General features: G+C 36.0%; 1 protein-coding gene and 2 long non-coding RNA genes across 3 annotated transcripts; 2 read left to right on the top strand and 1 right to left on the bottom strand.

Moving 5' to 3' along the window:
- On the bottom strand, positions 1–14,429 carry grap2a (GRB2 related adaptor protein 2a). Its single transcript, XM_017488152.3, has 9 exons — positions 14,282–14,429; positions 7,167–7,242; positions 6,699–6,829; positions 6,006–6,097; positions 4,974–5,093; positions 1,843–2,029; positions 1,425–1,496; positions 1,169–1,279; positions 1–1,042 (listed from the first exon to the last, which is right to left on the bottom strand). The coding sequence occupies exons 3-9, from the start codon at positions 6,774–6,776 to the stop codon at positions 866–868; spliced, it is 837 nt and encodes a 278-aa protein (XP_017343641.1). The 5' UTR covers positions 6,777–6,829; positions 7,167–7,242; positions 14,282–14,429; the 3' UTR covers positions 1–865.
- On the top strand, positions 5,011–5,999 carry LOC124626291 (uncharacterized). Its single transcript, XR_006981021.2, has 3 exons — positions 5,011–5,127; positions 5,368–5,653; positions 5,754–5,999. It is a non-coding gene; the product is annotated as an uncharacterized LOC124626291 (long non-coding RNA).
- Positions 7,174–9,691, top strand: LOC108276466 (uncharacterized). The gene is made up of 3 exons (XR_001814913.3): positions 7,174–7,258; positions 8,582–8,637; positions 9,607–9,691. It is a non-coding gene; the product is annotated as an uncharacterized LOC108276466 (long non-coding RNA).
- Positions 14,430–15,338: the final 909 nt, after the last annotated feature.

Raw genomic sequence — 15,338 nt, 5'->3', positions numbered from 1 at the left:
CTCATTTCACTAATTTCTCAAGGTTTTATTTCACAGACTACAGCAAAAAAAGTTACTGACCTAAAAAAACATAATATTTTTAAGATCGTCTACATTAAAGTCTGTAGCAATAATAATAATAATAATAATAATAATAATAATAATAATAATAATAATAAGGATAACAACAACAAACGGTCTCTTTAATAGATTACAGGAAAGACCATGTTGAGGTTTATTTGATAAAATTCATCAATGACAATAACCTTTAGGGTGTGCTATATAGATTACAGCAACAAAAGAGAGAGAAAAAGAGAGAGAGAGAGAGAGAGAACATTAAAAAGAGTCTGTTTTTCAAACTTCAGAGGGAAAGTTCTATTTTTTATGGACTACTAGTTGGAAAGGATCAATCACAGCTCTGATGTCAGTTATAACAGATTGAATATTAAATATAAAATGTGGACATATACAGTAAGATGTGTGTAGCTGTTCTTCTATACAGTGTTTCTCGATCCTGGTCCTGGAATTCCTCCATTCCAGTGTTTTCTGCTTTTTAACACACTCAGTGTAACACAGGTCAGACTCGGTAATCAGCTGCTCAGTTAAGTCGAGTGAGTCAGAGGAGAGAAAACACTTACATATCCAGGAGCAGGATGGAGCAACAGTGGTGAACAAGTAGAAAAGCAGGAGAATAAAAGCACGTATCCGGCCGTGTCTCAGCTCGTGTGTCAGAGACAGAATCGTACCACATCAAAGAATTCGCACTAAATCATAACCGTAATTAATCCAATTAACGTCATTGTCCTGTCCTCGTAATCAGCGATGAAAGGAAAAGATCTGACTTAAAGTGTAAAAGCAACGCAGAAGGACCGGTTCTCAGGGTGGTTTATATCTGAACCGTGTAGTTAGACGGGAAAAGTCCGACGTTCCCGCGCAGGCGCCCTTTCCACCACGATGCTTCAGAACGATCCAGAACCTCAATGACGTCGCCGGCGCTGAAGCCCAACTCATCGTCTTCCTCTGCTATGAAGTCATACAGAGCCTTCACTTGTACGGACAGCCTCTGTCATAACACACATACAAACACACACAACACACACAGAGATGTTGACATTCAGGAGATGTAATATAAAAGTTAGTAATGTAATATGAAATGTGTGTGTGCATGTATGTGTCTGTGTGTGTGTACCGGTGCAGGCATGTTGTCAGAAGGGCGTCTGGATGTTGGAAGGGGATTAACTGGACTGTTCTTCCCTGTAGGACCCATGTTGTGAGTTCTCTCCTCCAAACTTCCTTGTTTCTGATGATAAACATAATTTTATAACATTAACACATTATTTCACTGCTGTGTAAGATAACTGTGTATATGTGTGTGTGTGTGTGTGTGTGTGTGTGTGTGTGTGTGTGTGTGTGTGTGTGTCTGTGTCTGTGTGTGTGAGATTTACCTGCTGAGTGTGAGCTTGCTCTGGTGGTCTGCGGTGTGCTGAGGGTTGGGGTCGGTCACTGCCTCTCTTTACCTAAAACAATAATAATAATAATAATAATAATAATAATAATAATAATAATAGTAATACTAATAAGTATAATATTAATTACTGCTGAAATAAATTAATATTCATGACTGTGTTCTGTAAAAATGTACATGGACTCTATCATTTCATCAAGTAAGAACAAGAGAGACAGAAAGAAAAGAAACAGAGATAGAAAGATATGTAGGAACAAAAAGAAAGAAAGAATAAGGTTAAGAAGAAGTTAAATGTGAGACCAACTTTTTTAATGGATTTAATTGTTCAACAGAGGTGTTTGTGTGTGTGTGTGTGTGTGTGTGTGTGTGTGTGTGTGTGTGTGTGTGTGTGTGTTTACAGGATGAGGTGCCGGCGCAGGGTCCTCTCGGCTCCCGTCTCTCAGAAAGATCTCTCTTTGTTTGGAGATGGAGGTTGTTTTGTAAAACTCCACCAGCTTGTTGAGGGACATGAACTTCTCGCTCCACAGGTAATAATTACCTTTATTGTCCTTCATCACCTTAAAATGCTGCACGTCAAACTCATGTCTGAAAGCAGAAAGAGACATGAGAAAATAATCAGTAGCTATCATACATGTACACACGCTTAGAACACACGGACGGACATGACTACACGCTGTGTTCTTATTAACATGGTGCACTGTAATTACTAACAGCTCTCTGCGCCCCCTGTTGGTGCACAGCGATATTCCAGTCAAATCATTACACATCTATCAAGGTCAGGTAATGCAGAGGTTCCCCAAAATTTTACATTTTACATTTTCCACGACCCCACTTGACCGCACTCTCTATTTTTTTTTATTATTCCAGATTACTTTAGGACTACTGTAGCATTTGAACATTTTATAATGTGAGTAACATTAAGTATTAACTTATGTTAATACTAACATCATGTTTGTAAAACCATACTCTTAAACTCCTATATTAGTAGAGTTTGTCAGGATAGCAGAGAAAGATTCAAATATCACCTACATTTCATTTAAATGTGCCGTGTTCGACTGCGACTTGCAATAACAAAACCCATCTTCATAGTTAGAGCGATAGACACAATATTACCTTGTAAAAAAAGGCGTAAAAAAGAAAGAGGAGATCGTGATTTCTCTCACAAACCCGTTAATAAATCAAGTGACACCACGAAGGTACTGAAAAAATTAGAGCAAACAAAACTGCATCAACATTTTTTGTTTTTCCTCAATGTAAGTTTTTACATTGAAAAACTATTTTTTAGTTGCATCAAGTTACAACTTGATGCAATTCTGTACTTGATCATTTTTTTTATTCAGCGTGGAGTCACGACCCCTGAGGTGGGTCTCAGTGCCACTTTTCTTTCCACAAAGCTCTAAACACTGAATTTATCCCACAATATCAGTCAGACTTCTCTGTGTACTGCATATTGTTTATTCACAGTGTTAAGTTTGGATTGATCATTTTTATTTCCTGATTACTCGTAGAGCAGACTCACATTGGGTTCTGTATCTCTGTACGTTCAACTCGTCACACTGTCTATAAGATAAGAGCATTTTATAAAGGATGAGTTATAACCGATGTGTGCTCCAGTACAGAAGTCTCTATAAATAACGAATAAAATGATATCAACTTTTATTCAGATAATATGAATTGGATTAATGCTGAACAAAGCAAACCCAAATCATTTCGCTGGATACAAGTCTAAATCTGCTTTCTGATGCTGTTATAAAGAGCTATACTGTCGGTTATGTAGATTATTTTACTCTTTATCAACACTAGAGGGAACACACAAGATGGAGTGTAAAGATGTCGATTAGAGGTTCTCATCCTTTTGTATCTAAAGCCCCCCCAAGCCTCCGCTATCATGTGGCACACCCCCCCCCCCCCCCCCCCCCCCATTTTGGAGACCAGGTATAATCATTGCCTGTTTTATATAAAATCTATTTATATATATAACTTAATCTATAATCTGTCTTTTGATAGATAGGTAGATAGATAGATTTTTTTTGTTTTTGAACTATTTTAATTACTTTTCATAACTTTTATGATTTTTAAAATAACTTTTATGACTTTTATAAAACTATACAACGGACAGGTATGGAACATGAATGATCAAAAATGTTTGAACATTATAACTACTTTGAACAAGAGAACTAGGCTGTAATAACGTGGACCATTTTACATGTAAAACATGTTGCATTATATTCGTCTTACGTTTTAAAACATTCGCATAATGATATAAATTGGGAAGAAGAGCGCGTCCCGTTATCCATGACATTATTAAATCTTCGGCTCTTAGACATTCGATGAACACAGCAGATGCAGAGAGAGGTGCGAGTGCAGCGGGAAAGCAAGACCTCACGCTTGCAGGAAAGAACCGGAGACATTTGGAAAGTTGCTAAGGTTTGTGCAAAAAGTCTCTAGATTTGTCGCTAGGCGATTTTTTTTTTGTTGCAAAAAAGTCGCTAAGTTGGCAACACTGGTCTGCACTGATAGCTAGATAAAAGGCAGGCTAAGCTCCACCTGGTTGAGAACCAGTGATGTAGGTGATTTATCAGAAATCATATCACACAGATGTGACCACAGCTGGGTCTGTTTCTGAGGTGATATGAAGAAGATGTTAATGTGGGCGATGATACATGAACGTTCAGAGTTCAGGTGAATTCTGGGGTACAAACAGATTAAAACCACAGAGAGAGCGAGAGAGAGAGAGAGAGAGAGAGAAAGGGACTGTACACAGCAAAATCGCCAGTGTTGATTGAACAACCAGACTGTTGAATGCACACTCTACAGTGTTTATATAAGTCCATTGGACACGAATGAACGCTCTGGGTGTTAATTCAACACTAGGGATTTTACTGTGTGTTTTATGAAATTATTTGGCTGTTTCACCCAAACAGAAGATTTGTTTGTGTTAATTTTCTGTAGAATGCAGTTCTTCCTTCTATTTTATATCTGATGGTTCACTTGTAAAGGGTGCAATTACTTATGCAAAACTATATTCTATCGGTTTAGAACCGATTATGCTGTTCTACTTCACAAGCTTATGAGGTTTTAAAACGAAATACAGAACAGAAAGCCCGACTCAGCTCTCACTGATAAGAAGAGTTTCAAATTGTTTTGTAAGCACAGGGTTCCATCTCGCATACTAAAGCCTTCTTCAGTTTGTCCCTGTAGGAAAATCCTTAACGGTTCTATGTAGCACTGTACATCAGAGGATTGAGAGAGAAACGAAGGAAGGAAGACAAAAAAAAAAGAAGTGCTAAAAGCAGTCAGTCAGTGCTGTTTTCCTTGCTTATGCTTTGCAAATGTATTTCCTGTGTATGACAGATTTCTGAATAGATTCTTAATAAAAAAAAACTGTTTTACAATGTTGGAACCATCACACAAATGAAGAACCCTCGAGGAACCCGTGTTTCTCAGCAAGTGTATGGTGTGCGTTTGATGGTGTGGTTGCTGAGTAAAGCAGTATAGAGCGTGTGTTTGTGTGAGTTCTGGCTCGGACCTGACGGAGATGGAGAAATCTCCAGGTGAGCTCTGACTGCCGCGGATCAGGAACCCTCCCACCTCCCGGGACATGAGAATTTCTTCTGCAGCGCCACGGCTGGCGTTCTCCTGGAACCAGCTGCACACAAACACCACGGAGAATAAAACGGAACGTAAGAACACTGACACACTGCAGACGTCACTAGAAACCAAACACACCCAAAGAGTCACGTTATATATATATATATATATATATATATATATATATATATATATATACATATATACATATATGTATATATGTATATATGTATATATATATATATATATATATATATATATATATATATATATATATATATATATATATATAAATAATTTTTATTATTTTTTTTTTTATTATTATTTTTCAGATAGCCTTTAAGAATGACTTCAACAGAAGAAGAACATACTGAAATCATTCTCATGGCTGTCACAAGGTTGTGATCTAACAGGAAACATGGCAAGCACATCACACACACAACACTGTTGCCAAGCATATTAACAAATTCAAAAAGTCAGTCCCAAAGTGTTGTGGACCAGTTGAGAAGAAGTGAACATATGAACATCCCCTGACGAAGGCACAACCCACGTGGTTCTGGCAAACATGGTCCCCTATCTACTGTACGGAGACTTTTGGGACACCCTGTATTTATAAGAGTAAATTTCATTTAACAGATCTCTAAGGAGGCATTGTTTCTACAACATTGGACAAAATATTAGTGCATAATTTAATTAAAACAATAATTTTTTTCACCAGATTCCACATAATTCAGGGAGATTTCTGTGAATCGGAATCTGATTTGTGCTTTGCTGCATTGTGGTAAAAAAAACAACAAAAAAAAAACACTGCCACAGGAAATGGTCTTAACAGGAAGACCGCTGCTCTGAAGACCTTCATGACTGAGTGTGAGTTAATATACGTTTATATGAATTAGTGTGACCTCATAAAATGTTTGAACATTCTGCAAAATATCTGCAAAAAGTTCTGATGCTCAAAAATGGAACTCACCTGGGTGTCTGTCTGTCCACGTAGTTTTTAGGGACGAATCCTTCGTGTCCGTGCATTTCTGCTTTATACCAGTCATCCTGAGCGCCGAGGATCTGCACACAGATGTAGGGTTACACATACATGCATCAAGGGTGTTCACTTTTCCCTCTGTATGAACCCATAGGGGTTCTATGTAGAACTGTAAATGTAGAAGTGTTTGCTTATCACAGTGTTTCCCTTTTCTAAGACTGTTTGTTTTACCTGGGTAAGTGTGCTGTACAAACTCCAAATTATTGCACGTTATTTTCTTCTTAATACCTAGAACCTGACATTTACAGTAGCTTATTGGTACCTGGACCATGCTGAGAAAAAAAAGGGTTTCTTCTTTAAGTTTCATGAAATAATTAAGGGTTCTTAGCTTTCTAAAAGATTAAGGGAAAACCTCTGTTAACACAGACTCTTCAGATAGAAAGGTTATACATAGAACCTTTCAGTGTTCCCCCTAGAGACAAGCGGAGAACCCTTAGGCGTTTTAAATTGTCTAAATTACAGTTCATATCTAGACATAGAGAATATTGTGTTTAAAAGGGTTCTTTAAGGGTTCTTTTTGTGTTGATTTGATAATTAAGGGTTCTTGGCATCTGAAGTACAGTTCTACATAGAACCTTTAAGGGTTCCTTCACAGAGAAAGGGTCTTACTGCAGTTTTCTATACCTTCAAGATGTCTCCTTTGCGAAAGCTGAGCTCGTCCTCCGCCGTGGCGCTGAAGTCAAATTTTCCTCGTGCCTCCATTGCCACAGAGCAAGGGGACGAGGGAGTGAGGGGACAAAGGGACGAGTGAGTGTCTGTAATGATAAAAGGCAAAGAGGAAGTTAACTTAACCCCAGACCTCACACATACCAGCTGGAGAGAACATGCATCTGTGTGGTTAATCTGACATTCATGCATGAGCAAAAAGTCAAATGTCATCTCAGAATAAACAAAACCATGAATTTTTATCATAAATTCCAACAATTACATGTTGAAAAATGTAATAATCAGTGTTTTATCTGCACACACTGAACACACACTGAGTTGAGGTGTTGAACACCCCATTAAACCACATTGGATTTTCCAAAACAGCTGCAAATAACAGGTTCATGATGATGTGAAGGAGGGAACGAATGTGTGACGGTGTCTTACACTTGTTGTGGTGTTGAAGGGAGCTGGAGTCAGCTGTGGGTGAGTCAGTGGATCCTACGGAACATTATTAATTCACCTGCAGCACAGAGGAGGTGAGAACTTCATTATAGACACACATCTTATTTTACTTTCGCTTAACTAGCTATTTTAACTTTAGAACACCTGGAAGATAAGCTGGAAGATAAGAACCCTTAATTTAACCTTAAGAGACCCTGAGAAGTCTACACCCTTAAAGGTTCTTTAGTGGTACTCTGGGGCAACCATTACGTTTTACATTTAGAACTCTATAACAGAACATTTCCTTTCCAAATAGAACCTGTTCTGGAAGCGAAAAAGTCTTAATTATCCTTTAAAGATTCGATTTCTAAAATTACATTATTCAAACCCTTAAGGATTCTTTGCTTGTCCATCTTGGGGAACCCTTAAAATGTTTATATACAACCCTTGAGTGTTTTCCTATAAGAAAGTATTTAATGTAGAACATTTTTAGGAAGCCAAGAAGTCTTAATTATCCACTGAGCACTTAAAGAACACTTGAAGAACCCTTTTTGTAAAAATGTACACTCTTAAAAATGTAGAACCTTTAAGTGTTCTTTGGCTGTACATCTGGAGGCATCATTAAGAACCATTACGAACCCTTTAAGAACCATTAATAATCCATAATTAACCCTTGACGAATCATGGAAGAACACTCTTTAAGAAAATTTTAATCCTTAAAGGATACCTGTCTTTCTGGGAACACCATTAAAGGTTTTTTTTTTTTGTGGAAAACTATAACACAGTGTTTTCTGGTTAGAAAGGGTTCCAAAAGGACTTTATGAACCCTTAAAGAATACCCTTGAAGATCCATTGTTCTAAAAGTGTCCACCATTAAGATTTCTTTTTGTCCATCTCCTCAAATGTAGAACCCTATAGCAGAGTGTTTCACTATCAGAGAGTATTTAGTGTAGAACCTTTTTTATAATTTAAAAACCAAATGAACCCTTAAAGAATCCTTGAAGAACCCTGAGTAAATATCCAAATTATTGCTCACTATTTTCTTAGTACCTAGAACCTGTCAGGAGGTTTTGTCTTGGGACTTGGTACACCCTTACAAATAAGAGGTCCTTCAAGTAAAGGTTGTTAGCTTCCAACCCCTTTGTTGTAGGGTTCTACATGCAACGTGTAAGAGTTCTAGATTATCTAAGAGTGCTGCTGCTGCTAAGCAAAGTGAAGTGTGAGTTCATCGTGGATATTAACAGATAAACTAAAGCTGAATCCTGTCTCAACCCATGTGTTGGTACCTGAGCTGAGAGAGCTTAGCTTATCTCACAGGAAACACACAACATAAACATGTAAAATATGAAATGAAGCGTGTTCTGTGTTCTCTCGGGGGCCATGTGTAATGAAGATCATCCCCTCTGTCTGATCCACAGGAAGGAAACAGGGGAAGAATCGCTGATTCAATTACAACCAATTCCCCACACACACAGTGAGTCTTTTACAACTTTAATTTATTTTCTGTGCCTCTGATATGTACATCTTAACCCTTAAAGTCTCAGGAAGTGTTGGTGCTTTCAGATTCTTCACAGCACAGTAACTCCACACTGTCACTATTAGCTCATGTTTAGACCTGAATCATCTGCTGAATAATAAAACATTCACAACTAATTCATCCTCACACACACTTCCTTTTGGTTAAAATATATATCAATATACATATGTCCATATAATGTGTTAATTATCCTCAGCATAGTCACAGTGTGCGATTATTTCCATCAGTTTCCTTTTTTTCTCCGTTGCTGTCATCATTGTAATTTTTCCCTTCTATGTTTTTTGTTTTGTTTTGTTTTGTTTTTATCTTCTTGCTCTCTTCTGTTGCACTTTTGTGGATGGAGTAATGAGATGAAAACAAAATGATGATTATCTTTATCTTAATTCCAGCCAAAATAAATAAATAAATAAATAAATAAATAAATAAATAAATAAATAAATAAATAAAAACGAAACCCTAAATAATAAATTAGGAGTGTACAAGATTAATGTTGAGTTCCTGAAGCTTGTGCTGTAAATATTCATGGTTAATAATGCTTAATAAAAAAACCCTAAAATAATCATAATTCAATAAAATAAGATGGATTACTTTTTAAATGAGTGAACATTAGTGATGCTGATATAACAGCATGATAGTCACACAGCAGGACCTGTTATAATAGGAAAATAATCAGACACAACTGATCAAGTGTTTTAGCATGCTTTATGTATGTATGTATGTATGTATGTATGTATGTATGTATGTATGTATGTATTTATTTATTTATTTATGTACACCAACAATTAAAATGTTTAATTTATTTAAGTATGAGACTTTTTTATGTGTTTATAGTTACATTTCAAGTTGTGGCACCAGCCTCTACTTTTTCTCTCTCAAAGTTTAAAAACGCCGCTTTTCATGTTACAGAGAAATCGCAAAAAGCGTAAACTCCTCTGTTCTGAAGATGTCCTGAAGTGATTGCAAAGTGCTAACAGTGGAGGCTCCTTCCATAAATGTTAAATAAACATCTCAATGAGTATGCTTTTTTAAATTATTCCTTTATGTGGCGCGTCTGTTGTACACATCCCTGTGAAAGAGCTGTTACTATAGAAACGATAACGTATTAGAACAAGCACATTAATATTATGCTCATAATTTATTACTACTGTCAGAGCTGACACTATGTAAAGAATAATACATGATAGACCGTGCTGTTATAAGAAAATGACCCACGTTGGGTGTGTGTGATGCGGCACGACGTGCTAGTGGAGTTACACCAGAAGTGCGTTATTGTCGTAAAATAGCACAATCTGGAGTGCGTTATTCCACTTACACTACAGTGCTTTACCAGCAGCTGTTACAATTCATTTATTAATGAATGACATGTTACATATTTTAATAATTTATAGTTAGATGTAATGTTGTTGAGATGTTACTATAGAAACAATAACATATTACAACAAGCACATTAATATAAACCTGTTGTTCATGTTCAGCCTGAACTACCTGTGCTGTTATATGAAAATAACGCACACCTTCTGACCAGTGAGATTTGAGCTATATATATATATATATATATATATATATATATATATATATATATATATATATATATATATATATGTGTGTGTGTGTGTGTGTGTGTGTGTGTGTGTGTGTGTGTGTGTAATTTATTTATTTATTTTATTCATTTATTGTAGTTTATATTGTATATAAGTATTTATGTATTATTTTTATGGATGTACAAAAAGCACCAAATTAAACTACAGTCCTAAATTAATAATAAAAACTCACTTTCACTGCACCTTGTGCTACAGCGTGTGTTACTCGCTGTCTTTAGGAATATTATTTTACTTGTGTTTAATTTTGATCATAGTGTTTAATGAGACGTTACAGATCTTACTCGGGCTACACTCTGTAGCAGTGCGTCTACACAGCGCATGATCAGCAACGCGGCCTCGTTACTAACACATCACTTACGTTATAATAAACTACAGAAGTTACACTGCAAGTGCGCAAATACACCATATAATAACAATAAACTTAAATTAAACTAAAACTTTTAAGCAGCTTGCACCAGTTTCCCCTACCCCTTGCACACAGTGGAGCATTTTGGATATAAACATAACTTTGTCCTTGTGCATCAGTTTGATTTCCACGGTGTTTAAAAAGCTCCCCTGCCTTAGAGGACTTGGAGGTTACACACTTTCTTCCTCAGTCACGTGACAATTTCGACTCCGTCTGTTGGTGACTGAGGCCATGTTGGGAATAAAAGGTAACGCTGACAGAAAGTAAACTGAAGAAAGACATTATCAGTGACTCTGGGTGTTTGCTAATGCTAGCGTGCGTATGACGTCATGCGCCGTCGTGGCTTATACTTCCGGTTAGTAAAAAAAACCCTAGTGTTATATTTGAGATGATATTACCTTTCTAAAATCCACACACTAGATAGTAGAGTGCACAGTGTACGTGTACAGTACTTCTTTTGGGACACAACTTTAGTATTTACTTTCTGAAGCGTGTTTTTGGAACAGAAGTAACGTAATGAGTAAATCTCCCCCCGTGCCGCACACAGACCAACTAATCGATAATGAGATTCGTTGACAATGATTTTCATAATCAATTATTATCGATTTTATCGATTAGTTGTTGCAGCTCTACAACCACTATACAATATACCAGCACTGTACAATACATTATACTATACAACCACTATACATTATACCACCACTGTACAATACATTATACTATACAACCACTATACAATATACCACCACTGTACAATACATTATACTATACAACCACTATACAATATACCACCACTGTACAATACATTATACTATTCAACCACTATACAATATACCACCACTGTATAATACATTATACTATACAACCACTATACAATATACTACAAAATATACCACCACTGTACAATACATTATACTATACAACCACTATACAATATACCACCACTGTACAATACATTATACTATACAACCACTATACAATATACCACCACTGTACAATACATTATACTATTCAACCACTATACAATATACCACCACTGTACAATACATTATACTATACAACCACTATACAATATACCACAACAGTAAAATACATTATACCATACAACCACTATACAATATACCACCACTGTACAATACATTATACTATACAACCACTATACATTATACCACCACTGTACAATACATTATACTATACAACCACTATACAATATACCACCACTGTACAATACATTATACTATACAACCACTATACAATATACCACCACTGTACAATACATTATACCATACAACCACTATACAATATACCACCACTGTACAATACATTATACTATACAACCACTATACAATATACCACCACTGTACAATACATTATACTATACAACCACTATACAATATACCACGCCTGTACAATACATTATACCATACAACCACTATAAAATATACTATACAATATACCACCACTATACAATACATTATACTATACAACCACTATACAATATACCACCACTGTACAATACATTATACTATACAACCACTATACAATATACCACCACTGTACAATACATTATACTATACAACCACTATTAAATATAGTATACAATATACCACCACTATACAATACATTATACTATACAACCACTATACAATATACCACCACTGTACAATACATTATACTATACAACCACTATTAAATATACTATACAATATACCACCACTATACAATACATGACACTATACAACCACTATACAATATACCACCACTATACAATACATTACACTATACAACCACTATAAAATATACTACAAAATATACCACCATTGTACAATACATTATACTATACAACCACTATACAATATACTATACAGTACAATATACTATACAATACATATAAAAATGGTGTAACACACACCTAGCCGTGGATTATCCCATTTATACCATGGTCACTTGCCAACATTGCCAAGTTAAAGCTGTCACTGATGTTTGCAGCACAAAATTTGACCGAAAAGATAACAATAACAGTTCATTTTCGTTAATTATTTTATATACGAGTTGTAAGATATACAACTCTGCCTACTCTAAATCATACACAGAATAGTGCGATAAGATGGCATTTATTATAATGAATTATATATTAGAGAGAGAGAGAGAGAGAGAGAGAGAGAGCAAAAGAGATTGTGTGTGTAATGTATGAATTACCTGTGTCTGTGCTGTGTCTCTACCAATAATGTAGCTGGGAGTTTAACTGTATGCTACTATGGTTAAAGTTTTTATAGGCAGCACATTCATTTAGAATGGTGATTCAACCGACCGGAACTACCTGTGGTGTGTATGGTTTTATACTATACAATATACTAACTTCATACTATACGATATACTATACAAAATACCACCATTAAACTACAAAATATACTATACGATATGCTAACAATATACTAACTTTATACTATAAGACATACTATACAATATACCACCATTAAACTACAACATATACTATACAATATACTAACTTTATACTATACGATATACTATACAATATACCACCATTAAACTACAACATATACTATACAATATACTAACTTTTTACTATACAATATACCACCACTACACTACACCACATACTATACAATATACCACCACTAAACTACAACATACACTATACAATATACTATAAAATATACCACCATAAAACTACAACATATACTATACAATATACCAACTTTATACTATACAATATACCACCACTAAACTACACCACATACTATACAATATACCACCATTAAACTACAACATATGCTATACAATATACTAACTTTATACTGTACAATATACTATACAGTATACCACCACTAAATTATACGATATACCATACAATATGTCACAGCTATGCTATAAATTATACCAATTTTATACTATAGGATATTACCACCACTATACTTTACATTATGCTTTACACCATATTACCACTTTACTGTTCAATACACCACCACTGAACTATACAATATATAACATCCCACCTCTATACTATACAATTCAACACCAACATACAATACAGCACCACTATACTACATAATATACGACCATTATATCATCAGAATACAAAACTATACACTATACTACACAATTTAATTTTTCACTTTTAAAGAAATGATTAGTCGCTCATGACTCATAACCCATGAAGGCAGTAAATAAATCCTATTCCACATTAATGCATTAAACACAAAACAGAAGACATTAAAAACACGATAAACATTAGGGATGTTGTTAATAAAAACAGGACTACACAGATTCCGAGCAATAGTTTCACTTCTACGTGAATACCTTTGCTCTTAAGGAATAAGTCCTTCTTTTTGTTTCGACTTCACATTAACGAGATGAAAATACAGCGCGCGCTGTATATCTTTCCGCATGTAACAGCAAAAGTGCATGACAGCAAAAAGATGAGTGAAGAATTAACACCTACAGAACTGCACCAATCCTAAGTCTTCCATTTGAACACCACTCTACACAACTCATCTGTTTATTACTTACGCAGGAAAAGAAGATTAAAGAGATGTAAAGAGTAATAATTTACCCTGTTTGGCGCTCTCATCTGTGCCCGAGTGCGCGTGAGAAGCAAAAAAAAAAAACAAAAAAAAAAAACCTGCAACATGCGGGAGCGCGCAGCAGCCAGCACGAGCTTGTGTTCCGAATACGGCGCGCGGCAACAAACGGGAAGTGACACTGCCCTGAGTTAATATGCATTTTCTTTAGAATTATGTAGGCAGTTACTAATTAATTGCTATAAATGGAGAGCGAGGCTGGAAGGGGCGGGGCTACGGTATTACTAAATCACAGCAGTGCATGATGAAGAATATCAGTGATGATGTGCAGTTTTACATCCATTTGTAGAGAAATGTTTTCATTTTAAAAGTGTATCAGGTTCTCCTTTAGTCAGTGCAAATGCTAATGAGTGTGCTTATACAGTGAATCATTAAAATATGTTAAAATGTGTTCATATTACCAAGACTTTACAATGTCATGTGAAATAGAAATATATGCATACATACAGTATAATAATATATATTTCTGTTTCACATGACATTGTACAGTCTTGGTAATATGTCCACTACCGAAAGCACCTACAATGGGCACGTGAGCATCAGAACTGGACCATGGAGCAAGTGAAGAAAGTGGCCATGTCTGATGAATCACAATTTCTTTTACATCATGTGGACGGTCGGGTGCGTGTTTGTCGCTTATCTGGCGAAGAGATGGCACCAGGATGCACTATGGGAAGAAGGCAAGCTGGAGGAGGAAGTCTGATGGTCTGGGCAATGCTCTGCTTTGAAACTTTGGGTCCTGGCATTCATGTTACCTTGACACGTACCGCCTACCTAAACATTGTTGCAGACCAAGTACACTCCTTCATGGCAACGGTTTTCCCTAATGGCAGTGGCCTCATTCAGCAAATTGTTCAGGAATGGCTTGAGGAACATGACAAAGAGTTCAAGGTGTTGACTTGGCCTCAAAATTCCACAGATCTCAATCTGATGGAGCATTTGTGGGATGTGCTGAACAAACAAGTCTGGTCCATGGAGGCCCCACCTCACAACTTACAGGACTTAAAGGATCTGCTGCTAACGTCTTGG

Source organism: Ictalurus punctatus, chromosome 2 (genome assembly GCF_001660625.3).
Source record: "Ictalurus punctatus breed USDA103 chromosome 2, Coco_2.0, whole genome shotgun sequence".
Lineage (NCBI taxonomy): Eukaryota > Metazoa > Chordata > Actinopteri > Siluriformes > Ictaluridae > Ictalurus > Ictalurus punctatus.
Note: the sequence above shows the minus strand (reverse complement) of the source record. Positions and strands in the feature narration are given on the sequence as shown.